The following is a 27060-nucleotide window of genomic DNA, read 5'->3' as shown; positions in this document are numbered from 1 at the left end:
CAGTTTCTCAGTTGACCCAAGCACCTTCACTTCCGCTTCCTGGCTCTGTGTATGTGTGTAGGGGGGGGGGAGGTGATCGGCGCATGCGTGCTTCTCCTGCTGTTCCTGCTGCTCCCCGGGCTCCTCTTCCGGCCTCCCCAGTTTCTAGTTGGGTTGAGGTGCCGCGGCCGGGTGCCCCCTCCGCTCGGGGCTACCGAACTGACCTCTGACCCCGGAAGTGAACAAGATCTTGGGCCCCCTTAGCATTTTTTGGGTGCCTGGTGGGCGCCGCTCGGGCTGGCTCCTACCCTTGGGTTCCCCCGGCTGCCTGGGCCCTTCACCCGTGGGGTCCGCTGCCCCTGTCCCCCCATCCCTGGGCCCCCCGACCCTCGGGTTCCCCCGGCTGCCTGGGCCCTTCACCCGTGGGGTCCGCTGCCCCTGTCCCCCCATCCCTGGGCCCCCCGACCCTCGGGTTCCCCCGGCTGCCTGGGCCCTTCACCCGTGGGGTCCGCTGCCCCTGTCCCCCCATCCCTGGGCCCCCCGACCCTCGGGTTCCCCCGGCTGCCTGGGCCCTTCACGTGTGGGGTTCCCCATCCCTGCTCCTTATCTAGGCTCCCGCTCCCCTACCCCCCAACCCTCCTGCCTGGGTCCCCACTTGCTTGCCCCCTAGCCCTGCTCCCCTGCCCCCACTACACCAGCTACGCTCTCCACAGGGTTGTGCTTTCCCACTCGCGGTCCCCCCTCACCACCGTGCTGACCACTCCCCTCCCTGGGCCATTCACCTCACTGAGCCTCCCCTCTCCTGGGGTCCCCATCCACTGGGCTGCTGTTCAGTGGCAACAAGGCAGGTGCCAGCCTGTTCACCAGGGCGCCCTCTCCTATGTCCCCAGTTGGTCCCACCTCTACTTGAGCCTGCAGTCCCCTCCACTGGAGAGTTAGCTCCCTGCCACCCTACCTCCTTCCTCGGCCCCTCCACTGTTTAATTGTAATTTCCTTGTGACAGTGGAGACCACCCCTCTCCAGCAATCATAATGGCATGAACGGAGTGGGGGGTGGTGAACGTGGAGGGAGGAAGGAGGCTTGTTGCCGGGGAGAGAGAAGGGCACCCCGGATGGCTAGTGAGACTTCACAGCAGCGGTAGCTGAGGTTCTCACGTGTGGGTGTGTGAGGTGCCCATCCCCGCTGGAGGAGTGCAGCCTGGTTTAACAGGAAGAGAGGGGTGGGGTCGGTGTTTGGGGTCCCAGCCTGCGGATCATGGCCTTCAAGTTGCCTTGATGAAGGATATTACAGGTGCAAGCTTGGCAGTCACGTTCCCTGAGCAGGAGGAACGGGCGGAGGGGGAGGAGGAAGAGGCACCGCCGTGGCCATGGGCTCGCAGGTGCTGCAGATCCTGCGCCAGGGCGTCTGGGCCTCACTGACGGGCGGCTGGTTCTTCGATCCCCACCAGAGCACCTTCTCCAACTGCTTCCACCTCTATACCTGGATCTTCCTGCTCACCTTCCCGTTCCTGCTCTACATGGTGAGTCCACCTCAGGCCCCTCACTGCAGACTTGGAGTTAGGCACCTGACACTAGTGCCAGTTGTGCATGTCACTCTTGATAACCTGGGGTGTGGGGTCCTGGCATTGATGTCCCAATTTGGGGTCCTGTGACACCTGATCTTGCATTCATGCACTGGTGTGATTTAGCGTATGTATTTCAGTAGGGCTTAGCGCATTGACCAGGGCCCCTGTTGTTCTGGGTGCTGTAAAGACACCCCTCACTGAGGTTGCCCCCTGCCCCATTTGTGCACAGACAGGCTGTGAGAGAGAATCTCTGCACTGAAGAGCTCCCAGTCTAAGTAGGCAAAGGGTGGGAGGGGAAATTGAGGCACTGAGCAGTGAAGGATGTGGCCCAAGGTCATCCCACAGGTCAGTGGCAGAGCTGGGAGTAGAACTTGTATCTTTCTCACTCTGCCTCCCTGGCCCTGCCTTGCACTGAGATATTGCTCTGTAATGTAGAGGCTGATCCCCAGAGCTAACTCTCCCCTGGAGATGAGCTCCCCTCACCACTGAACTTGGCACAGAAATTAAAAGCAGCGTGGGGGACTCTAGGCGAGAGGGGACTCTCAGTCCCTTGTTGTCACTGGGGGCCCTGGAGAGCTGAGCCTTTGGTGGAGGGGTGATCAGCATGTTGGGGTTCAGAGCGGGGTGATGGGTTTGTGTGTGAGGGGTTGGAGTGGAGTGCAGGGTGACTGTGTTCAGTCCTGCCCTGCCTCGGTGTCTCACTTTCTTCATCTGTAAAATGGGGAGATGATCCTACCTTTGCCTGTTACTGTGAGCTCTCTGGGGCAGGGACCGTCTGTCTCTGCATCTGCGCAGCTCCTAGCACAACAGAGCTGCAGTCTTCAGTTGGAGGAGGGGGATTTGTGCAGTGGTGGGGGGCTCTGGTCATGATTGGGGGGAGGGGTCCAAGCAGCACCCAGCACAATGGGGGGCCTCAGTCTCAGTGGGGAGAGGAGTCTATACAGTGCCTGGAGCTATGGGGGGCACAGTCATGGTCAGGGGGTCCTTGCCCAATCTCTGCCTAGGGCAGTTGAGTGGTCTGTGTGGCATGAGGGTGCCCCCGATCTTGGCAAAGAGCAGTAGAGGGGTCCAGGCAGCTCCTGGTGTGACCAGGGTGCCCAATTTCAGTTGGAGGCTGGGGTGCTCTGAGCATACCTGGTGAGGAAGAGAAGGCTTGAGCTTGGAAGCAATTTGTAAGCGCAACCGTAACACAAACAAATAATGACAGGGCCTTGCTTGAGCTGCTGTTACAAGTGATGCCCGAGGCAGTGAAAACCGAGGGAACCAGAGCAGGCCTGATACCGGCCCTCCCAGTGCCATTCCCTGCCCTCTATCTGCACTGATTGAAATAGCCTAGCTGCGAAAAGGGCATTGGAAGCCACTTTCACTCCTCTGTCCCAAGGCTGGGGTGGGGCAGGGTGGAGGGTATGTGGCAGATGCTGCAGGGGAATGTTTGTAACCAAAGAGAACAGGGGGATATTTTGTGAAACTCACACAGTTTGTGTTGGAGACAAGATGCCGGGCCATGGCTGGTGCTCCTGGCACTGTGGTGTTATGGGTGGTAAATAAAAATCAGCTTCACTTGAGTCAGGGTGCACAGTGTTGCACACCAAGTCCGTGAGCAGTGCGGGGATAGAACCCTGCTGTCACCCACTAGGCTGCACTGCCCTCCCAGCACCAGCGATAAAACCCAGGAGTCCTGTGCGTGAATGTCTCTTGACAGCTGAAAACACTTAAACGCTATCTCAACAAGCAGCTTTAACAGAGGCGATGGGAGAGAAAGTGACCCAAACGCTGCTGCCCCGGAGCTCTGTTACCAGCTTCCCCAAGAGTCCAAGAGACTGGGTGTATAGAGCCCATGTATTACAACCAGAAGTGTTACCCAGTGGTTGGGAGAGGGGAGGGGTTGGGAGGCAGTATTCCTGGGTTCTGTTTCTGCCTCTGGGAGTGGAGTGGGGTTTAGTAACTAAAGTAGGGCTGGTGATGGCTGGGAGACTGGGTTCTTTCCCTGGCTCTGGGAAGGGAGTGGGGTCTAATGGTTAGAGGAGAGGAGGAGGATTGCCTGGGAGGACTCCTGGGTTTAACCTGACAAGTCATGGTTTGTGCCTGAGTTTCTGTGTAGCAGGTGAAGTAGGCTGAGGTCCCTGGTGGAGAGCACGGTGGCCCCCTAATGCCCCGATTGGTGCTAACTCCGTGCTGTCCTGTCTTTCTCTGCTAGGTGCTGCCGCCCAGCATGCTGGTAGCTGGCATATATTGTGCAGTTATAGCTGTCTTCTTCACCACCATCAAGACCATCAATTTTCGGCTGCACACCATGTTCGACCAGGGCGAGATTGTAGAGAAGGGTGGCTCGGTGCTGACTGATGGGGCCAAGGCTGAGGAGGGCACTGCAGGGGATGACAGCAACCTGGCCAGGTGAGTCACCAGCATTTGGGGTGCATGGAGGGGAGAGCAGTGAGGTCCAGGGCTCTTTGTACAGGGATTCTTCACCTCGTGCTAAGATACAGCTGCCTCTGGGGTGGAGTGTGGGGGCTGTTTATAGAGGGATCCTTTACCTGATATGGAGATTCAGCAGCTTCTCAGGTTGGCTCATTGGTCTGGCCTATGAGGGGGGATATCAGGCATTGGGGGCCGGTTGGTCTGATCTGGGGCAGCAGGTCTGTTCGCGCTGCTCTCCTCTGTACTTGCGTTAACTGCTCAACCGTCAATGCATGTCCATGCAATGCTCCCTCCCTCTCTCTGCAGAGACCCGGGTGGGGGAGTCGAGATGACAGTGTTCCGGAAAGTCAGCTCCACGCCCCCGGTGAGATGCAGCTCCCAGCACTCAGTATTTGGTTTCAACCAAGTCATGGTGAGTACTGGGGCGATCCTCTGGGCTTCCTGTTGCCTTCCTGGCTGGGAGGTGCCCACTAGCAATCCCTCGTCCTGGGAGAGCTGGGTTTCTACAACCTTCCCCAGCCCAGGGAGTTGAGGCGTGTGTATGTGAGTGCTGGGCAAGGGGTCCATGTACAACCAGCCCCTCTGCCTCATCCCAGAGGTGGCTGCATGTGGGTGGTGGGTGTTGAGGGTGAGGAGGCCTCTCTGATTTATAAAGCACTTCGGCTCCTTGGGTGGGGGTGGGAGAGTTGTCTTTCCTCACCCCGGTGCAATCAGTGAGGCGCCTGGCCCTCCCACAGCCACTGCCGCATGCTCTTTGCAGCCTGAGCCTGGTGTTTGGGTCAGTTATGCTTGCATCAGGGTTTGCTGTGGCTGCCCTGCAGCAGGGAGGCTAGAAAACCCCATCCGTGCCCCGCAGGCCCCGTTGGTGCATCAGGAGGGCTGGGCGTTGGGCTCTCTGCAGCGAAGGGCTCTCCTGGGCCTGCCTGGCTGCAGACATTGGCATGTAACCCCCTGACTGATTTCCCCCTCATAGGAGCTGCTGCCCCACTTGGAGGATGCAGGAGCAGCGAGAGGTGAGTGGGTGGCAGGCTCCCCCTAGCCCAGTGCAAATGTTTTGCCCCCCCAGCAGGGTCCCTGACCCTTTGGGGCGCCTGCCTCGTGCTGCAGCTGTGGGTATTGCCCCTCTCCAGGGTGTTCCCTGATTGCCTCTGGCTGCTTAATATCCTGCCTTGTCCCTCCTCTGGCAACCAGAATCACAGAGCTGGGGGTGGATATTCCATTGACTCCCCTGCCTTGGGGCCAGACTGCAGCTGGGGTCCCCTAGAGGGGAAAGGCCTCTTCCCCACGCCCAGGCTGTCCCCCCACCCTGGGGCTGGATCGGAGGCACCACCTCCTAGAGGGGAAAGGCCCCATGTCTCATTCCTTGAGCCACCTAGACCAAGGTTTCCCAAAGAAACTCAGACTTGCAGGTACCCGGGGGGCACAGTTGCAACATCTGTATATCAGAGCCCCTTTAAGGTGACTTGAGCCCCACTAGTTGCTGGATCCATTGTGAATATTGAAGCCCCACCCCGACCCCACTGCCTGCGGGGAGAGCCCGGCGGTGCCCTAGGTGTCTCTAGCCGGTGGTGTAAGGTGAGGGGAAGGCAGCAGTGTAGGCGATTCAGGGTGGTGTGGGGTGCAAAGGGAACGGGGAAGGCAGGTCTCCCCTTGGGATCAGCAGCTCCTGTACTCCAGTAATGCCTCCTTCCCTTTCCATTCGTCCTTCAGACATCAAGGAGCTAGTGCGGGAGCAGGGCAGCAATAATGTCATTGTCACCTCGGCGGACCGCGAGCTGCTCAAGCGTAGCTCCCAGGAGAACATCAGTAGGTGCCCTGCGTGGGGGCTGAGGTGGGGCTGTACACCATGGGGGGAGCCCGGCTCCCAGGATAACGTCAGTAGGTGCCCAGGGTGGGGGTGGGGCTGTACAGCCTGAGGGGAGGCTGGCTCCCAGGATTCCTGGGGACGAAATGGAACCGGGCACCTCAGCCTTCAGTGCAGTAAACAGCTTGTGAGCTGCATCCAGGAGGGACCTGGGACGGGGGCTGGAAAGGGTCTACTGCTTGGAATGCAGTGTCAGGATTCCTAGGGTCTGTCCCAGCGCTGGGAGGGGACTGGGTCTAGTGTGTTAGAGTAGGGGGGCTGGGTGTCAGGACTCCTGGGGTCTATCCCCAGCTCCCGGCTCATTGGGTAAGCATGGTGCCCTACCCGTGCCTCAGTTTCCCTGCTGTTTGTGTAAGCCATGTTGTCTCGCTCCCTTGCAGTTGGCGACTCGCAGCTGGCTTCTCCAGCCCCAGGGTCCTGTGGTGAGGCCCCAATGCCCCCTCCCAAGGCAGATCCCCCTGCAGCTGGAAAGAAGCCACCCCCCTCACTGCCAGCTCAGACGTCCATCCAGAGCACAGACTCCTCCGACCAGTCCCCACTGGGCCTGGGATCATTGGCAGGGGTGGGGCCAGCGGTGCTGGGGGGTGGGGCCCCACGTCAGCTGCCTGGCAGCTGGCATGCCAGCGAATCAGAGAGTGCGGGCGACACCCCCCTCAGCCCCCTGATCAAGAGCAGCTTGAGCGAGGAGCTGAGCCAGAGCTTCCTGAGCCTGGCGCTGCCCGAGCGCACCATCCTGCGCACCAGCAGCCGCAAGGAGAAGCGCCGCTCGGGCACTGACTACAGGCCCCTGGAGGGGCGGGGTGAACCCAGTGAGGAGCGCCCCCGCAAGGCTGGTTCCTCCGACAGCTGCTTCAGTGGCACCGACAAGGAGACGCCCAGCACTCTCAGCAGCTACCGCAGTGAGAAGACCAACTCCACCCACCTGGACAGCCCCTCGCTGGGGCCAGCAGGGGACACGGCGCCGGCCCTGGATGCTGGGGTCCTGCCAGATGGCAGCGACACGGACGCCCTGTCGGACAGCGAGCTGCTGCGCTCGCCCGAACAGGGCCTGCTGGGGGAGCTGAGCTTCGCCAGCCACACGGACGATACCCAGAACACCCTGGCCTCGCTGGAGACGGTGCGGGGCGATGGGGAGCCCTGGGAGGGTCCAGCCGAGCAGGTGGTGCGGCCCAAAGACCTGGCCCTGCTGCGCCCAGGGCACAAGCCAGGGCGCCGGCGCCCCTCCCGCAAGCACGGTGGGGGCAGCAGCAGCTTTGACAGCGGGTACCCGCGGGACTATGCCCCTGTGCGCGCCATCCTGGACAGCAAGGCCTACAGCGAGACCTTCTTCGAGGATGAGGACTCGAGCGATGGCAGCGACCTGAGCCGTGCCTCCAGCCTGCCCTCCCAGCACAACTACAGCTCCGACACCTCCTCCAGCACCTCCTGCTACTCCCCAGAGGCCGCGCCCCAGCGCCCACGCCACACCCCCAAGGCCGAGCCGGCCCCCGAGGTCGCCGAGCCCCCCAAGCACCCGCACTACGCCCAGCGCAGCGCCAGCACGGCCAGCGCCAAGACCCACGCTCGCGTGCTCAGCATGGATGGGGGCAGCGGGGACAGCAAGGCTGCTGCGGTGCTCACCGTCTCCAAGTCGGACCTAGAGGCCCGAACGGGGCAGCCGGAGCACTTTCCCCCGCGCCAGCTAGAGTTGGGGGGCAGCACCCGCAGCCAGTCGGCGAACCAGCCTGGTTGGAGGGGGGAGCTGCTGGAGGAGGGGGCCGTCGGGGGAGGTGAGCAGCCACGGGGGGCCCTGGCTGTAGCAGAGCTGGGGTGGGGAGTGATGTGCCCCCCCACACACACACACACATGCACACTGCCCCACCCCAGCCTTCAGCCCCAGGGTCCTGTGTGTGAGCCCACAGCTGGCATGGAGACCCCCCAGCCCAGGGACAGAGTGGGATTTAGCCTTTGTGGCCTGTTCAGCCTCTGGCCATCCTGCTGAAGGGCTGGGGTTGGTGTGATGGGGACCCCTGGCCCATTAGGAACCCGGCTGAGACCCGGCACGCTCGTCTCACAGATGGGGCTGACTTGTAATGGTTATTGACCTAGAGCTGGATCGGAGCCAGCGCCCCCTGGAGGGGATCCCCACTGGGTGGGGTGCTCTCAGTCCGGGGTTCCTGACAGCTCTCTTTCTCCATTGCAGCCGCCACAGGTGAGGAGGGGAGCAAGCGGGATCGGGCGAGCAGCGTCAAACGCACGCAGGCCATGAGGCGGCGGCACAACGCGGGCAGCAACCCCACACCCCCGTCCTCGGTGATGGGGTCCCCGCCCAGGTGACACTTCTCCCCACGCGAGACACTGACACACCACTCCACGCAGACATTCGCTCAGTCCCCCCGAGACAGCCCAGAGTCTGCTAACAGCATAGCCTGGCCCGGGCACCCTGATCCCGACCCACAGCCAGTGGTGAGCTGGAGCTGGTTCGCACTGGTTCACAAGAACCGGTTGTTAGATTTAGAAGCCGGTGTAGAACCAGTTGCTAAAGGGTGGCCCGGCTTCCCCAGGGGGCAATTTGAAGGGCCCTTTAAATTGCCACCAGAGCCCCACTGCTGGAGCCCTGGGGTAGGGCTGCGGGGCTCTGGCAGCTATTTAAAGCACCGGGGCGGTAGAAGCAGGGGAGCCCCGGCCCTTTAAATAGCCCCCGGAGCCCCGGGCTGCTGCTGCTGCTACCCCAGTAAGGGAGGGGAGGAGGAGAAACTTGCGGGTTCTGAGGGGGGCAGTCGGGGGCAGGACGTGGGTTGGGGTTGGATGTGTGTGTGGAGGGGGAGACAGGCACGTGGGACTTGTACTATACTCACCGCGCAGTTCCCTACTGGGTCTTCGGCGGCGTGGCAGTGGGGTCTTCACTCACTCTGGGTGAAGGACCTGCCACCGAAATGCCGCCGAAAACCCGGAGCGAGTGAACAAACACACACGCACCCACCCACCTGCCGCCGAGGACCTGGTAGGGAACTGGTTCTTACGATTTTGGGGGCTCATCACTGCTGTCCCAGCCTGGGGCTGCCCCCAACCCTGCCGGTGCCACTTTGTCCTGACCCACAACCCCTGGCTATCCCAGCCCTGCCCCTCCGTCTTGCTAACACTACCTCCCACACTGTGCTCATGGCTGAGCCTTGGCTGGCGCAGCCTGACGCCTCGTCCCCCTCTCTCTGCAGCCTGCAAGACTTGCAGCGGGGCCGTGCCTCCTCTCACTCGCGGGCGCTCACACTGCCCTCGGCCCTGCAGTTCGCCAGCTCCCTGCTGCTCCCGCGTGGCGCCATCCACGAGGCCTGCAACTTTGACGACACCTCCGAGGGTGCCGTGCACTACTTCTACGACGAGAGTGGTGAGTGCAGGTGGGCAGGGGGGTTGCCGCTGCCCTGCCCATGGCTTGCCCCGCCCCTTCAGGGGCCTTGGGGCTTGCGGGCAGGTTACAAAGTATGGCAATCTAACAGTGCCACTGATTCCCCCTGCCCTGCCAGTGCCCCCAATCCCTGTCCAGAGCCCCCTGCAACTGCAGCCCTGGGCTCCCCACACACAGCTCTGCAGTGCCCCTCAATCCTGACCTGCAGCCCCCTGCTATCTCACCCCTGGGTTCCTGCCCAGTTCTGCCCATGCCCCCAATCCCTATCCAAGCCCCCTGCTATCCCAGCCCTGGGCTGCTGCTTTTATAAATATTCTGCAGCGGGGGGGAACTGCCAATTCCCTTGGGCACCCTCCACCTGAGGTAGAGTCGGGGGGCGTTCCCTTGCAGAGGGGGGCCTGTAATTTCCCAGGGCTCCCGTGGCTGACGTGACTGTAGCCAGGGGCTGGTCCCATCGTGGGGCTGTTTCTTCCAGCCCCATGGCTGTGGGGTCTCCCCTCCTCGCCTGCTACACGTCCCCCAGTCTAGCTGGCTCCCTGCCTCCCCCTGCAGGTGTGCGGCGCTCCTACACCTTTGGCCTGGCAGGAGGCGGCTACGAGAACCCGGTGGGGCAGCAGGTCAGTGTGGATCATGTGACCAACAGCGCCTGGTGAGTGACACCCCCTTCCCCTCCGCTTGTCATGGCACACTGCTCCCTGTCCCCAGCACTAGGGAGTGCCCGGGGAGGGGCGGGGCTTGGGGGAAATCCCTGGCAGGGTCTGTGCTGCCCTCTGCTAAGCTGGGAGGGGCAGGTCAGCACTTGGGTGGCAGGCCACCAGGGAAACCCTGGGAGCTGCGGGGAGCGGGGCAGGGGCCCAGTAGGCGGCATTCTTACAGGCATTTCTGGCCCCAGCATGGCCCGAAGGGGTGCTGTGCCACAGGGTTGGGGGAACCAGCAGGGACGCTCTCCCCTGACATGCATCCGACGAAGTGGGTATTCACCCACGAAAGCTCATGCTCCAATACGTCTGTTAGTCTATAAGGTGCCACAGGATTCTTTGCTGCTTTTACAGATCCAGACTAACACGGCTACCCCTCTGATACTCTCCCCTCACAGGCAGTGCTGGCCCTAGGGGGCGCCATGTTGCGAGGTGAGAGGCCAGCAGAGGGCACTGCCCCCTCACAGGCAGTGCTGGCCCCAGTGTTGTCCTAGGGGGCGCTGTGCTGCTCATTATGCAGTGGGGGAGCCATGAGTCCAGGATCTGGAGCTGTGGTGGGGAGGGGGCTGCTTCCTTCACTCTCTCTCCCCTCACGTCTCTGCCCCCCGCTGCCCTTTCAGGGACCGGCATTCGCACTCCTCCAGCTTCAACTCCACCGATGTGCCCGAGGGGACGCCCGCCCTGTCGCTGCTGCAGCCGCGTCCCGTGGTGCTGCAGGGCATGCAGGTGCGCAGGGTACCCCTGGAAATCCCTGAGGTAAGGGGGGGTCAGTGCCCTGGGAGTTGTGCTGTGAAGGGGGCTCTATTGGCAGATGGGGGGACATTTCGGGGGGGGAGGTCTGATGCGTGGGGCTGACTTTGGGCCTGGTCTCTGAGATGGAGCAGAGGCTCTGAGGTGGGGGGAACCCCATTCAGTGTGAGTGGGTTATCCATGAAAGGGGTGGGATCTCTGTTGGAGGGGGGCTCTTTGGGGGGGTTGCTGCATGGGGTGTGGTTTGCTGGGGGGTTCTGTGCTGTCTGGAGGGGGCACCCCCTCATCGTAGCTTGGCTTGGCTGTTGGTGGTCTATGGGCAGGCTGCCTGCACCCCACTGAGCCTGATCTCCCCCCCCAGTTTGACCTGCTGGATCAGGAGTCCCTGCACGAGTCCCAGGAGAACACGCTGATGATCGAGGACAAGTCCAAACCGCGGCAGTACTACAAGTATTGGGTGCTGCCTGGGCGCTGGATGCGGGTGCGCTACGACCGGCTGGCGCTGCTGGCACTTCTCGACCGGTCAGTTGCCCCCCTCATCCCCATGGGCCTGTCCAGCCTGATTACTGTCCCCCCACCTCCCCGATCAGCCCCATGGGCCCGTCCACACACACCTACACACCGATCAGCCGATTTCCCCACCACACACACCGATCAGTCCCATAGGCCCATGCAGCTTGTTTTATCCCCTCACCGGAACCAGCCCCGTGAGCCCATCCAGCAGGCTGCCCGGGTTACGGCTGTAGAGACTGGGGTCCTGGCAGCACTGGGTGCCTGGGGAACCTGCTGGCAACTGCCCAGTGGCTGACACTGCCTTGTGCTCTGGGCCCCCCAGGAACCGGCGGGTGATGGAGAACATCTTCGTGGTGTCTCTGGGGTCCTTAGTGGCCTTTCTGGGCTACCTGCTGCTGCTGCAGGGCTTCTTCTGCGACATCTGGGTCTTCCAGTTCTGCCTGGTCATCGCCAGCTGCCAGTACTCGCTGCTCAAGGTGAGAGCCCGCCTGTGTGGCCATGCCCTCTGGGCATTGCACAGCTTTGCCATTGCCCCGCAGTCCTCACCCGAAGTCCCCTGCTATCTCAGCCCTGGGCGCTCTCATGCTGCCCCAGCTCTTCTGGGATCGCTTTACCCTGGCTTTCAGCCCTCCTGTGACAGTTCTTGGGGCACCCAGCATAGTGAGCTGCACTGGTACCCCTGCCTCCAGAGTGAGGGAGTCTTGCCTTTGCCTGTGCCTGGCTGCTGTCCGTGCCCAGATAGCCCCGGCCTTTCAGCCACTCATGCACTCTCCTCTGGCAGTGCCAGCACTCTCTTCCCTGGCAGGCTAACAACAGGGGCACCCCAGCCCTTTTGATTTGCTCCCCTGTGAGATCCAGCCCCTGACACCAGCTAATCACAGAAATCCCAACTCCTCGCCTCCAGCGGGGTGCAGGGCCCATTTTACTTCCCAGCCCCACTCCAGTGAGTGCTTACTGGGGAAACGGGCATCACTAAGGTCACCTTGATTCTGTTTTTCAGAGCGTCCAGCCTGATGCTGCTTCCCCCATGCACGTAAGTGACCTTCCTGGGGGGCTGCAGGGCCAGGAGGGGACATTCTCCCCTTGCAGTCAGTGCTGGCCCCCGTGCCTCAGTGCTGTGCTACAGGGAGCGGGATATTACAGCTCCGGGTGAACCGTTCCTCTCTAACCAGCCGTGCGCCCCACCCCAGAAGCAGCTGCATGTCAGCACCGAGCACTGGATCTCTGTGTAAATGGGCCATGGAGTCCTCAGTGTAGGTTGGTGCCCAGCGCTGCAGCCTCTGAGACTGCTGGGAGCTGGGGGTTTCTGGGAGTTGGGTGCGGGCCCCTTGGCCTGTGCAGTGCCCGGTCTGTCGGCTGTGACTGGCAGCATGGGGGTCCTCTAGTGCCAGCTGGGAGCTAGGCTGCCCCCCACCCCTGAGATGTGGGGAGGGCCAGCCCCTTGGCTGCCCCCATGCCCCTCACCCCACGCTGTCTTGCAGGGACACAACTGGATCATTGCCTACAGCCGGCCTGTCTACTTCTGCGTGGCCTGCGTGCTGATTTGGGTGCTGGACTTGTGTGCCCGGGCTGTGCCTGTCCCACCCATCACCTTCTATGGGCTCACCCTCTTCTCAACAGACTTCTTCTACGGTGCCCGGGATGTCACCACCGGTGAGTGTGGGGCACCATCCCCCTGTGCCCTACTGCAGCCCTCCATAGCTGAGGGCAGGGGGCATTCCCTCCCTCTGCCCTGCTGCAGCCCTCCCCAGCCGGGGGTAGGGGGCACCACCTCCCTGTGCCCCGCTGCAGCCCTCCTTCCCCCTGCCTCCCCAGCCTGGGGTAGGGGGTGCCGCCTCCCCGTGCCCTGCTGCAGCACCCCCTCCTCCCCCCAGCTGGGGGTAAGGGGCTCTGTGATTCTGCAGTCCCCCAGTGAGGAGTTAGGGGGTGCTATGCAGGTTTCTCTGTGGACCCCATTCACCTGTAGGAGGGGGGCTCTCTCTAGGTAGGAGTGGGGGCAGTCCTGCTCTGCAGTGGGAATTGGGGGTGGGAGGTCGCTGATTTAACGCCCCCTATTTGTGGTGTCCTTCACAGTCTTCACCCTTTGCTTCCCTGCCATCTTCCTCTTCGGGCTCCTGCCCCAGGTCAACACCTGCCTCATGTACCTGCTGGAGCAGATGGATATGCACATCTTTGGCGGCACAGGTACTGCCCAGATGCCTGGGTTCTGTCCCAGCTCTGCAGGGGGAATGGGATCTAGTAGTGAGAGCAGAGTGGGGCTGGGAGCCAGGACTCCTGGGTTCTGTCCCAGCTCTAGGAAGGGAGAGGGGTCTGGTGGGTTAGATCAGGGGGCTGGGAACCAAGACCCCTGGGTTCTCTAGCTTGGCTGATGTGTTGCTGTTGCTGCCCCGTGTGAGTGCCATTGCTGGGCAGTAGGTGGTGCTGCAACCTTGGTGTGTGCACAGGGCCTGGACGGGGCAATTGGGGGATATTCCTGTTTGACACTGACCCTGCCACCTTTCTGTTTCCCAGCCGCCACCAGCCCCCTCACTGCCCTCTTCAGTCTCCTGCGCAGTCTCCTGGTCGCTGTCCTCCTCTATGGCTTCTGCCTTGGAGCCATTAAGGTACCTGGGTGTGTGGAGGAGGGGGACTCTAGGGGGCGCCGGTCTGATCCAACCCTAGGATGGGGGACTGGCTGCCTCAGGGATGGGGTATGGCGCCTTTGCCCTCTAGGGGGCACCAGCTCCCATCTGGCCCTGTGGTGGTGGGATGGGGGTAGCGAATGGGGTATGAGGCCTTTCCCCTCTAGGCAGCCCTGGTTTCAGTTCAAGCCCAGGGTGGAGGACTGGCGGAAGTCCCAGACGCTGATTCTGTGTGGGCTGGTCTGTGGTTTAAGGTACAGTGCAATGTGAGTGTGCTGGGGGTTCTGATGCTGTGGGGGGCCTCCCTGCACCGGGACTCATGCTCTCTCCTCTCTCCTCTCCAGGCCCCGTGGGGCGACCAGCACGTCCCGGTCCTCTTCTCCGTGTTCTGCGGCCTCCTGGTCGCCCTGTCCTACCACCTGAGTCGCCAGAGCAGCGACCCCACTGTGCTGTGGTGTGTATCCCAGGGCTGGGGGAGGGCCAGGCTGGGCCATCTTCCACTGCAGGGACTGGGAGCCAGGGCCCCTGGCTGCTATTCCAGCTCTGCTGGGGTAGAGTGGGGGCGGGGCTGGGAGTCAGGACTCCGGGGTTCAAGCCCTAGTTCCAGGAGGACAAAGGTTTGTCCTCTGCCCATGGATGGCAAATCTGTCCTGGAGAGTGCAGGAGGGGGACGCTCTGTCACGGGGATGCCAGGCTGGGCTCCTTGGAGAGGGGCTGAGGTGTCAGGGGCCCATCCTCGATGCTGATCCTGTGAGGAGGGAGCGAACTCCTATAACCGCCCTGCCTCCTAGGTCCCTGATCCGGACCAAGCTCTTCTCCGAGTTTGAGAACCGAAATGTGGAGAATGCACCAGCCGAGATCCAGGACCCGCTGCCTGAGAAACTGCGCAACTCCCTGGTGAGGGGGGGGCAGGGTAGATGGCTGGGGTTACGGGGATGGGGCTGGATGGGGAGGGGGCACGTGGCTGGGGTTACGGGGATGGGACCAGATGGGTGGGAGAGGAGGGGAATGGCTGGGGTTATGGGGGATAGGGGCTGGATGGTGGGGGTGTGGCTGGGGTTACGGGCAGGGAAGGACCAGGCACGGGGGTGGGGTCATGGAGGAGGATAGGGACCAGGTGTGGGGGAGAGGGGGTGCGGGGGAGGGCATGTGACTGGGGTTACGAGGGGGAGGGGCCTGGTGCAAGGGCGAGGGGCCGTGTGTCGGGGTGGGGGCAGGATTACAGGGCAGGATAGGTGGATATGGATATGTGGGGGCAGGACACATGGCTGGGAAGATTGGGGCGGGGGTAGGGGATTGCAGCCTGCCTGGGAGGGATTGGGGAGAATGGAAGCAGCTGGTACCTGGATTAATGTGGTCAGTGGGGGGCATGGATGGCTGAGGAGTTGCATAGTGGGAGGGAATTAGGACTAGGCATGGCTGGAGGTGGGTGGTGGGGGCCCATGGCTGGGCAGGGGTAGGCCCATGTGTGGCTCTGTGTGGAGGGGTGCATATGGCTGGTGGCTCCAGCCGCTCCCTCTGTCACACACACACTCACCCCCACCCCTCCCAGCGGGAGATCCTGCACTCAGACCTGGTGATGTGCGTGGTCATCGCGGTGCTCACCTTCGCCATCAGTGCCAGCACCGTCTTCATCGCCCTCAAGGTACCGCCTGGGTTGAGAAGGAGGGGCGTCGCCAGTGATGGGGCTGTTCGGGCAGTCAGGGGCCATCCCAGCTCATGGCGGCAGTGGGTGCAGGAGGGACAGGTAGAGGGCACGGCAGCTAGGTGGGGTCAGAGACTAGGCTGTGTCGGGGCCCCTTGTTAGTAGTCTATGGTGATGTTAACAGCTGAGTAGGCAGAACAAGGAACCCAGGAGTCCTGGTGCCCAGTCTCCCACTCGTCGAACTCACTATACCCCATTCCCCTGGCAGAGGTGGGATAGAACCCAGGTGTCCTGACTCCCAGCATCTCCTGCCCTGACCCACCAAACCCCAGTGCCCTGGCTGCGCGGGGGTAGAACCCAGGAGTCCTGACCATCACGCCAGCCTGTTTCTCTGTGTGGACCATAGAGGGAGTTACAGCAAGCTGGGGAGGGAGGGGGGTTGCTGTGAGTGTGATGGGTGGCAGCTTGGGTAGGTGGAGCGGTAGGGGGTGTGTGATTGGGAGAGGGAGGCTCTGGGGACCTCTGTGTGGGGTGGGCTGTTTGGGGGCACACGGGGGTCCCATCAGATGCCCTGATCCCGCTGGGCGCTCAGTCTGTTCTAGGCTATGTGCTGTATGCCCTGGCTGGGCTGGTCGGGCTGCTCACCCATTACCTGCTGCCCCAGCTCCGCAAGCAGCTGCCTTGGTTCTGCTTCTCGCTACCTGTGCTGAAGCCACGCGAGTACAGCCAGTTCGAAGTGCGCAGTAAGTGCTCCTGGGTGTGCCCAGCAGGAGGCGCTTTCCCCTCCCCATCAGCGCTGGCCCCAGTGCCCCAGGATGATGCTAGCGGGTGCTGTGCTGCAGGCAGCAGGGTAGAGGGGCTCCTGGCCCCAGTGTCCTAGTGCAGTGCTAGTAGGGCGACCTGTTCTTTCACATGACAGAAAACATCTCAGCGCAGGTGAGGGATCCCTCTATAAACCGCCCCGCGTCCCACCCCTGAGGCAGCTGCATCTCAGCGCAGGTGAGGGATCCCTCTAAAAACTGCCCTGCGCCCCACCCCTGAGGCAGCTGCATCTTAGCGCAGGTGAGGGATCCCTGTACAAAGCGCCCTGCATCTCAGCGCAGGTGAGGGATCCCTGTACAAACCACCCCGCACCCCATCCCAGTGGCAGCTGCATCTCAGCGCAGGTGAGGGATCCCTATACAAACAGCCCCGCACCCCACCTCAGTACTGATCCCTATGCCACACCCCAGAGGTAGCTGCATCTCAGCATGGGCAAGGGATCCCTGCTGTTGGGGGTGGGGTTCATTTGGACTATCTGTGCATTAGAACCACGTGCTGTCCCTGTGCTGCTGCCTTCTGGTGGGTATGGGGAGTAACCGCGTGTGCCCCACAGGCGCGGCCCAGTTAATGTGGTTTGAGAAGCTGTATGCCTGGCTGCAGTGTGTGGAGAAGTACTTCATCTACCCGGCCGTGGTGCTCAACGCCCTGACGGTGGATGCCCACTCAGTCAGTGCCCCCCACCAGGAAAAGATCTGCATCTAGTAGGTACCTGCAGCCCCTGCTTGGGGCTCCACCCCCTGCGGCACCGGCCAAGCCTCCCTGACTACAGCTCCCCCAATGCTGCTTCTCAGGGGGTTCTTCCTTTCCCAAGGAGCAGATCCCTACAGGGTCCCTCTGTCTCCCACACTCCCTGGGGCTGAGTCGGCAGCACACATCCCAGCCCCACCTAGCTCCCCTTGCTAGTGGGGGTGCTGTTCAGACGCAGCATGAAAAGCAATTGGGAGCGAGAACTGGATACAGCACAGGAAGGGGGGCCTGGGACAGGAGTAATAAGCAGTGAGCTGGGCAGGCCCTCACAGAGGGAGAGTTTCTAATCTTCCCCTTTGCGCAGATAGGTTGGGAAGTAGAAACTCACAGTAGAAAAGGGGGCGGTCTGGAAACTGCTTCTTGGTTAGTTTTTAGCGTTCTGCTCCGGTCTAACTAACCAATCTAGGAAGGGGGGCAGGGCTACCTGCCCCACACCTGGCTGGGCTGGGGGTTGCATGCTCCAGTGCCCCCTCACATTCTCTCTCTTGCCCCCAGCTGCCGCGCACTCCTCATCACCATGGCTGGCATGAAGCTGCTGCGCTGCTCCTTCTGCTGCCCGCCCCAGCAGTACGTGGCACTAGGTTTCACCGTCCTCTTCTTCCACTTCGATTATCAGCGCTACTCGGAGGGCTTCCTCATCGACTACTTCGTCATGTCCATCCTCTTCAGCAAGGTGCCCACGCGCCCCTCGGCTTCGCCGCCGCCCCAGGCCCCACATACCCAGAGTGACTTTGCCCCCTGCTCTGTGTCATGGACCCACAATCCCCTGCTTCCCCTACTCAGCAATATTCTGCCTCCCACACTCCCTGGCACTCACTCCTACTGGGGTTTCCGCTGATGCTGTGCAATAGGTACCAGAACTGCCCCACCCAGCAGATCCTGCTGTCTGAGGATCCCTCAGCATTTGAGTCTTTCAGGGAGCCTGAGGATAGAACCCCGGCATTCTGGCTCCCAATCCCCCCGCTCTAATCCACTACACCCCAGTCCCTTTCCTCCCTAACTGGGATAGAACCCAGTGGTCCTGGCTTCCTGTGGCTGAGCTGGGCTCTGTGTTATGTGACATATTTCTCTCTCTCCCCCCGACTCCACCCCAGCTATGGGACCTGCTCTACAAGCTGCGCTTTGTGCTCACCTATATCGCCCCCTGGCAGATCACGTGGGGCTCGGCCTTCCATGCCTTTGCCCAGCCCTTTGCCGTGCCCCGTATCCTTGGAGAGCTGCCTGTGGGTCCCCCCAAGCTGGAGGCAGGGCAAGGGCTGCATGAGAGTTGCTGGGAATGTGCATAGGGGAAACTACTGAGGGCAGGTGTGAGCTAAGGAGTGTTGGGTGGAGGGGAATTACTCAGGGAGCTTATGGGCTAGTGAGGGAGTCTGGGGAGGGGGCTATGGGATAACAGCGTGCTAGTGGGATAATAGTGGGCGGTGATGGGGTGTGGCACCAGGGCAGTTGAATGGTGGCAGGACAGGGTGCCATGGCTTTATGGTGGTTGGGTGTCGGTGGGACGGAGCACTGGGGAGGTTGGGTGTCGGTGGGACGGGGGGAGGTTGGGCAGGGCACTAGGGGGTTGGGCAGTGGTGAGATGGGGCACTTGGGAGGCTGGGTGGCAGTAGGGCAGTTGGGAGGTCAGCGTGGCGGGGCAGTTGAGCAGGTCCCTGGGGCGGTTGGGCAGCGGTGGTTGTTCGGCAGGGCCCTGGAGCGATTGGGCGGTGGCAGGATAGGGTGCCATGGCTCTGTGGCGGTTGGGCGGTGGCGGGACGAGGCACTTGGGAGGTTGGGTGACAGTAGGGCAGTTGGGAGGTCAGCATGGCAGTGCAGTGGTGGGGCGCTGTGGCGGTTGGGCAGCGGTGGGGTGGGGCTCTGGGGTGGTTGGGCGGCAGCGGCAGCAGCAGCAGCATGGGGTGCCATGGCTCTGTGGCAGTTGGGCGGCAATGGGATGGGGCACTGCAGCCCCACAGGGGTTGTTGCCTTGACGCCCCCAGACTCAGCCATGCTGTTCGTGCAGGCCGTGCTGTCGGCCTTGTTCTCCACCCCACTCAACCCATTGCTGGGCAGCGCTGTGTTCATCATGTCGTACGCCCGCCCCGTCAAGTTCTGGGAGCGTGACTACAAGTGAGTGAGAGACACCCTCTCCCCGCCAGTAGGGCCCCCTGCATCCCCACCACACACCCTCACTGCAGGGCCCTGAACATCCCCACCCCACCTAGCCAGCTTCCCTCCCCTTCATGCCCCCTTATTGGGTCAGCCGGCCCCTCCCCACTCACACACATGCTTGCCCAGTCTTCCCTGTCCAGGCTGGCCCCCTCCTGGCTTAACCGAGAGTGCAGGGGGCCACTGTGGGTGGGAGCCCTGTGCAGGGGTCCGGTGGCGCACTGCTAACCTGGCTCTCCTCCTTCCCCAGCACAAAGAGGGTCGACCATTCCAACACTCGCTTGGCCACCCAGCTCGACCGCAACCCAGGTGCGTACCCAGTGTGCCCGCTGAGCCCCCATGTCTGCCGGGGCCAAGGGGACTGGGCTCCCCAGCCCAGAAAGTGGTGACTGCAAAGGGAGAGCACACCCCACTGAATGCTCTGCTGCATCCTGCTCTCTGCAGCACGACCCCTAACACCACACTGGAGACTTAGGACCAGCAGTGAGTGCAAGGAGGGAGCATGCCCTGCTGAGCCCTCTGCTCTGTGCAGTGCAGCTCCCCTTAGTGAAATACTGGGGCTTTGAGGCCAGCACTGACAGTGAGGGGAGAGCTCTGGCTACTGAGCCCCCAGTGCTGTGTTGGCTCAGCGCAGACTGCCAGGGGAGAGCCCCACCCTGCAGCACAGCGCCCCCTAGTGCTGTGTTGGGTCAGCACGGACTGCGAGGGGAGAGCGCCCCCTGCTGAGCCCCCACAGCCTCCGATCCCTTTTCTATGTCAGGCGCTGATGACAACAACCTGAACTCGATCTTCTACGAGCACCTGACACGCTCCCTACAGCACACGCTGTGTGGGGACCTGCTGCTGGGCCGCTGGGGCAACTATGCCACCGGTGACTGCTTCATCCTGGCCTCGGACTACCTGAATGCGCTCGTCCACCTCATCGAGCTCGGCAACGGCCTCGTCACCTTCCAGCTGCGTGGCCTTGAGTTCCGGGGTGAGGGCTGGGCCCTGGCTGAGCGGAGTGGGGAGCCTTGCAGTTCTGGCCTGGATAGGGCCCTTCTCGCAGACCCCATTGGCCCCTAGCCGTCTAGTAACCTCACTCATACATTCATAGCATGTGCCAGGCCGCCATCAGCCCACCCAGTCTGGTACCTCCCCCATCCCCCCAGATCAGATCCATGGGCCCACCCAGCATGGTATCCTGCCCACTCCCTGCCTCTGTGTCAGCCCAGCAGGCCCAGCCAGCCCAGTGTCCTGTCTGCCTGTTCTCGTCCCGTCCCGTGGTGGTGGGTTGATCTGAGGGAGTCCCTGGCAGCTCTGCTCACGCCCCACCCCCACAGGTACGTACTGCCAGCAGCGTGAGGTGGAGGCCATCACAGAGGGTGTGGAGGAGGACGAGGGTTGCTGCTGCTGTGAGCCAGGCCATCTGCCCCATATGCTGTCATTCAATGCGGCCTTCGGGCAGCGCTGGCTGGCCTGGGAGGTGGCGGCCACCAAGTATGTGCTGGAGGGGTACAGCATCAGCGACAACAACGCCGCCTCCATGCTACAGGTCTTCGACCTGCGCAAGATCCTCATCACATACTACGTCAAGGTGAGGGGGCCAGCACTGGAGGGGGTGCCTGGGGCAGGGAATGGGGGCAGGGCCTTGAGGATGAGGCCAGGGGGCCCAAGGCAGAGGACAGATGGAGTGGGGGATGGGGCTTGGGGCTGGGAGGGTGCAGCTGAAGGGGGGGGTGGGAAAACCCATGGGAGTTGAGTGCAGGAACAGGTAAGAGAAGATGGGTTGGGGGCTCAGCAAGAAGGGCTAGAGGAGGTGGGGTGAGAGGCAGGGAAAGCTGCAGTGCGGAGAGGGAGGGGCCAGGAAATCGGACTCAGGGCCTTCCCCCTCTAGTGGACACTGGCTCTGATCCGTCCCCAGGACAGGGGACTGGCTGGCTCATGGAGGTCAGTGCCGAAGTCTGTGCCCGGGGGGGCACTTTCTGTGTGCCTATGCTCTGGATGTCTAACTCTGTGTGCCCCGGCAGAGCATCATCTACTATGTGACATGCTCATCCAAGCTGGAGGAGTGGCTGGGGAACACAGTGATTCAGGAGGCACTGCGCCCCTGCATGATCCCCAGCTACGCTGACAGCGATCCCACCTTCAATCTGAACATCGACGAGGACTACGACCCCCGCATGGCTGGCGTCACCCTGTCCTCCTTCTGCAACGTCTACCTGGACTGGATCCAGTACTGCGCCGGCCGCAGGGACAAGGTGGGCACCTGGATGCCAGGGCCTGCACCCAAGAACAAGGGGAGCCTGAGAGCCAGGACACTTGGGATCTGGCTCAGCTCTGGGCGGGGAGTGGGGTCTAGTGGGTTAGAGCAGGGGGGCTGGGAGCCAGGATGCCTGGGTTCTATCCCAGCTGGGGGCCGGGGGGCTCTGGGAGCCAGGATTCCTCGGTTCTGTCCCCATGGGGCAAGTCCTACATAGGAAGTTGCGGGTCTGTTAGAAGCAGGGGGTGTTGTGCTCCATGGTGGGTGGGGTTTTTGTCCTCTCCTCCCTCCCCCTCACAGCTGCCTCTCTCTCCCTGCAGCCCATGGACAAGGAGTGGGACTCCCCGTTGGTCACCCTCTGCTTTGGGCTGTGCATCCTGGGGCGCCGGGCACTGGGCACGGCCTCCCATAGCCTGTCTGCCAGGTGAGACACCCTCCCTCATTGCCCCCGCCCACAGCATGTCTACCAGGCAAGAGAGCCCCTTCCGTGCCAGCGAGGCCCACCCCCAGCCTGTCTGCCAGGCATAATAATGGGAAAGCAGATATGGGGTTCGTTTAATAACAAATGGAAGGCTGGGAGTAGTATAATTAATGCTAGTCAAGTAGGTCTTGTCAAAGAAACGTAGTTTTGTTCGGTGATGAGATGGGTTGATGCTGTGCAGATGTAATAGACTGTTGTACAGTGTTCTGATAATACACGAGCGCTGTGTAGTATCAGTAAAGCCCACGTTCAATGGCTGACTCTCTGGCTGACTGACAGTTCTCAGAAAGTCATCGCGGGGACTGCTCACCCAGATCTGGTGGTTCTGTGGGGATCAGTTCGAGGCCACACACGAGCCAACATTTTCATCACTGATTCATAGCTTCCCAGGCCAGCCGGAACCATTGTGATGATTTGGTCTGACCATCTGTATCGCACAGGTCAGAGGACTTCCCCAAAATACTTGCTAGAGCAGCGTTTTTAGAGGAAACATCCTGTCTTGATTTTAAAAAAGGCCAGTGATGAAGAATCCACCATGACGCTGGGTAAATTGTTCCAGTGACCCTCACTGTTGAAAACGTACGCCTTATTTCCACTCCGAATGTGTCTAGCTTCAATGTCTGGCCACTGGATCGGGTCAGACATTTCTCCGCTAGATTGAAGAGCCTGTGGATCAGTATTTGGTCTCCCTGTAGTTACCTATAGACTGTGATCAAGTCGCCCTCCTCTTGGATCAGGAAATAAATATAAAATCACTGCTGATAAAATCTGTGCGTAGCACAAAGATGGGTGGAGTGATAAGGACAGGGCAGCCCTGCAGAACTATCAGGATCACTTGCTAAACTGGGCCTATTCAAACAAACGGTTTTAATACAGCCCAGTGTAGAGGTTTACACCCAGGGGCAAGGAGTGTAGGTTAAACCCTGCAGAATGGGGGACAGCCTCCTGGCAGAGCCTTGAGGGGCCAACAGCTCAACATGAGCTCCCACCACAACACCGTGGCCAAAAGCGCCAATGCAGCCCTTTTGTGGATGAACAGAGGAGTAGTGAGTAGGAGCAGGGAGAGGTTTTACTTCTGGCTGCAGCATTAGTGAGAGCAGGTCTAGGTGGCTGCATCTTAAGTGGGAAGCTGGGGCCAGTGCCCGAGAAGAGCCACAGCAGTGGTTGGAGGACTGGAGAAAACCCCTGCAGGGAGAGAGTGGACGAGCGCCGGCTGTTTAGTTGATCAGAAAGCCGATGGAGAGTTGACTTGATCACTGTATAAATATCCCCCCGGGTGAACCCGCAGGTGCCAGAGGGCTTTTAAGCTAGTGGGGGAAAAGCAGGACAAGAACTAGTGGCTGGAAGCCGACCAGATGCTCTCCAATGAGAAACAAGACCTGTGTTTGCCAGGGTGGGTGATTGACCATTGGAACAAACACCTCAGGGCAGGGGTGGAGTCTCCATCTCCAGTGCAGGCAGCACGGGGTGTCTTTCCTGGGCTGTACAGCAGGGCAGACTAGGCGATCCAGTGGTCTCTTCTGACCTGGCATGCCATGAATTTGTGAGACACCCCGCCCCACTAGCAGGACGGGCCCACAGCCTGGCGACCAGATCCCCGACCCCCCGCTGAGCCGTGCTATCCCCACAGCCTGGAGCCCTTCCTGTACGGCCTGCACGCCCTCTTCAAGGGCGACTTCCGCATCACCTCTCCCCGCGACGAGTGGGTCTTCGCCGACATGGACCTGCTGCACCGCGTGGTGGCACCCGGTGTCCGCATGTCGCTCAAACTGCACCAGGTACCACCCCTGCCTGCAGGCCCCTCCCCTAGGGCAGATGGGCACTAGGTTCCCCTCCTCCGTGCCTTAAGGACTGTGCCCGGGGGAGGGGAGAGGGCTTGTCCTGTCACCTGCCTGCATGCTAGGGAATAGGGGGAGAGGGAATGGCCTGGGGGTGGGGGTGACTGGCTGCGGGAGAAGGGAGGATGAGGGGTGGGCTGGCCTGCTGGCAGGGAGAGGGTTGGAGCACTGGGAAGGAGGGGAGGGGTAACCCTGTTAGCTTGTTGAGGGAGGGGAGATGATCCTGTCCTGTGCTGGAGAGGAAGGGTCTGGAGGTCAGAGGGTCGTGACCACCCCCCCCCCCTTCCCACCCAGGACCATTTCACGTCACCAGATGAGTACGAGGACCCGGCAGTGCTGTATGACGCCATCACCGCCAATGAGGAGAAGATGGTGATCTCACACGAGGGTGACCCAGCCTGGCGCAGCGCCATCCTCGCCAACACACCTGCCCTGCTGGCGCTGCGCCATGTCATGGATGACGCCAGCGACGAGTACAAGATCATCATGCTCAACAAGCGCTACCTGAGCTTCCGCGTCATCAAGGTGAGACACACACCCCAAGCCCCCATTCCCCTCCCAGAACTGGGATGGAACCCAGGAGTCCTGGCTCCCAGCCTCCTGCTCTAACCACTGGACCCCACTCCCCTCGCAGAGCTGGGGCTAGAACCCGACCACCCTTCACCCCGTTTTCTCTTCTTGGCCAGGTGAACCGGGAGTGTGTGCGAGGGCTCTGGGCCGGGCAGCAGCAGGAGCTGGTGTTCCTGCGGAACCGCAACCCAGAGCGGGGCAGCATCCAGAATGCCAAGCAGGCTTTGCGCAACATGATCAACTCGTCCTGTGACCAGCCCATCGGCTACCCCATCTACGTGTCGCCCCTCACCACCTCCTACGCTGGCAGCCACCCCCAGCTGCGCTCCCTCTGGGGTGGCCCCATCAGCCTGCACAACATCTCCACCTGGCTCATCAGCAGCTGGGAGAGGTGAGCACTCCGGAGCTCCCGCCTCGCTTCCCACAGCGCTCCCTGCTGGGAGAGGCCAGGGCTGGAGTAGTCATGAGCTCCCCCCACAGCAGTGCTCCTGCCCCGCTCCCTTCAGTGTCCCCTGCTGGCTAGCCGGGATGCAGTGCTCTCTATGAACTGATGCCCCTGTGCCTCATCTTACAGGCTACAGAAGGGCTGTGGTGCCGGCTGCAACAGCGGTGGGAACATTGAGGACTCGGACTGTGGCGGAGGCTCCTCATCCATCAGCAACAACCCTGCAGGGCATGGGCAGCAGGGGAGCAGTGCCCCAGGTGGGCCAAGCATGGGCATGGCCACCCCGGGGGCTTCAAACCCCCAGGAGCCACCCGTCACCACTGCCCAGCCTCAGCCAGGTATGGAGACCACCAGCAGCAAACCTCCCTGCTCTGGAAGGGGTGGGGTGTGTAGGTGGGCTGGGAGTCCTGGGTTCCCTCCTCAGCTCAGCCGGGAGATGAGGGGAGTTTAGTGGGTTAGAGCAGGTTTGGGGGGGAGTCCTAGGAGCTGGGACTCCTTGGTTCTGTTCCCCTCTCTGCCCTGACCCCTTGCCTAAGTGTCCTCTCCCTGGATAAGAGCCATCTGGTTGCAGGCACAGGTAGGGTCCATCTGTGCAGTGCTTGGGGGTGTTTTGGGAGGCCTGGTGGGATGAGCTGGGTGGTGCCAGGCTCTCTCTCAGTGGTGGGGGTGGGGCTATCTCGCTGAGGACTGGGAGCTGTAGCAGGGGGATAGGGTGGGTGCCAGTGCCATGGTTGGGCTCAGGGTGCTGTATCTGGGCCATGCCAGCTCTAACCTTCCCACCTCCCCACAGGGTCAGAGCAGAGCCTTCCACTAGGTCAGAACTGGCTAGTGCGGCCGGTGCCAGGAAGCCAGGTGGAGAGCCGGCGCGAAGCCCCCCCTGCTGCCCCCTGGGTGCCCGCCCATCGCCTCTCTGGCAGCCAGCTCTCCTGCACCAGCTCGCTGGCCTCCATGGCCTCCCAAGTCGAGGGCGCAGGGCCAGGCCGGGCCCCCCTGCCGCTCCCGCTGCCCCTACGGCCTGCGCTGGGCACCTCAGCCACCTTTGCCTACGAAGGGCTGTGCGGAAAGTGGAGCCTGCCTGGCCGCAAGGGGCTCAATGGGCTGGGGGGGAGCGAGGGAGATGCCTCCCCAGGGACCCCAGCCAGCACCGGCACCACCCAGGGCACACCCCCACGTGGGGCGAATTCCAGAGCACAGGTGAGAACGACCCCCCCACCCTGAACCTCAGGGAAACCCCAGCCCATGCCTGCCTCCAAGGGGAGACCCCCCACTCCCTCCTCCACACCATGTGGCTGGTGGGGGCTACCTTTCATTCCCCCAACTCCCACACCCAGGGCACCATGGCTGGCTGCCCCCTCCCTTAGGGGCTGTGCCTGCTGCACAGAGCTCCCCTCCATATCAGACACAGCCGTTTCATTGTGTGTGGGAGGGATCAGCCCTGGACACACCGTGGTGTCCCCTGCTGCCCTGCCAAGCAGGTGCCTCAGGCCAGCTCTGGCAGATCAGCTTAGTGCTAATAGAAAGCCCTTAAGCCGGCTTGGGGCACCCATGTGCCGCCTCCACCCCTACGAGAAGCCGTTTGAAGGGCACCTGGGATTAGTTGCAGCTTGGATGTTCCCCACCTCTGCCAACCTGTTCTGTCCTGCATGGGGGCCCCATCCCAATCAGCCCAGCCTGCCCCCCATGGGGCCCCATCCTGGCCTGTCCCCCATCCCCTCCATCTAGCCTGTAACCCATCTGTTTCTTTGCCCACAGCCCTCTGTGCCCCCGGACCCAGGCCCTCTTGCTGACACCATGGAGGCCAACTCCTCCCAGCAGTGCTCCCCATTGGCAGAGCCAGAGCAGCAGCCACCCGGCCCTGGTGCCCCACCACCAGAGTGGGGCCGGCAGCGGGAGAAGGAGAGCCCCGCCGCCCAGCCGCTCCTGGAGCACCAGTACTGAGGGGGGGCAGTGGGAGCAGCCATTGTCTTCCCTATCCCCCTGCATTGATACCAATGGGCTGGTCCCACCACACAGTCCCCCCTCTCGCCTTCAGGACCCTGGACAGCAATAAGGGGGCTAATGGCTCCTCCACCTGCCCCTGCCTCCCCCCACCGGACTCCAGAGGGGACCCTATGGACAACAGTACTGTCTCCCCTGTAGTGGGGCAGGCGGGGGTCCCCTCCATCAGAGACTCAACTGCTCCTCGGTCTCAGTACTGCTCCCCCGGCGCTGCTCCCCCAGTGCTGTATTTAAGGGGGGTTGGGACTCAAGCGAATAACACTATTTTTGATTTTTTTTTGATGGTTTATTTTTCTCTGATCCTGGATTTTTGGTTGATACAAAAAATTAAAAAA

The 27060-nt window shown here is 61.8% G+C and overlaps 1 protein-coding gene across 4 annotated transcripts; it reads left to right on the top strand.

Moving 5' to 3' along the window:
• Positions 1–68: 68 nt before the first annotated feature.
• PCNX3 (pecanex 3) lies at positions 69–27060 on the top strand. Of its 4 annotated transcripts, none has more exons than XM_039481134.1 (35): positions 69–1498; positions 3741–3937; positions 4268–4373; positions 4935–4974; positions 5672–5767; positions 6206–7594; positions 8008–8137; positions 9020–9189; positions 9760–9856; positions 10526–10631; positions 11017–11177; positions 11491–11644; positions 12169–12201; positions 12650–12821; positions 13242–13352; positions 13680–13771; positions 14134–14243; positions 14581–14686; positions 15342–15434; positions 16027–16177; positions 16810–16957; positions 17499–17676; positions 18098–18206; positions 18983–19112; positions 19402–19460; positions 19912–20127; positions 20474–20727; positions 21161–21391; positions 21714–21817; positions 23505–23652; positions 24007–24237; positions 24399–24673; positions 24857–25065; positions 25518–25921; positions 26480–27060. In XM_039481134.1, the coding sequence occupies exons 1-35, from the start codon at positions 1346–1348 to the stop codon at positions 26663–26665; spliced, it is 6549 nt and encodes a 2182-aa protein (XP_039337068.1). In that variant the 5' UTR covers positions 69–1345; the 3' UTR covers positions 26666–27060. The 4 variants fall into 4 exon arrangements, with proteins under 4 accessions (XP_039337068.1, XP_039337069.1, XP_039337067.1 ...); XM_039481135.1 differs by having other exon boundaries at positions 10526–10661; positions 16099–16177; XM_039481133.1 differs by having other exon boundaries at positions 10526–10661.

This window comes from Mauremys reevesii, linkage group 7 (genome assembly GCF_016161935.1).
Source record: "Mauremys reevesii isolate NIE-2019 linkage group 7, ASM1616193v1, whole genome shotgun sequence".
NCBI lineage: Eukaryota > Metazoa > Chordata > Testudines > Geoemydidae > Mauremys > Mauremys reevesii.
Note: the sequence above shows the minus strand (reverse complement) of the source record. Positions and strands in the feature narration are given on the sequence as shown.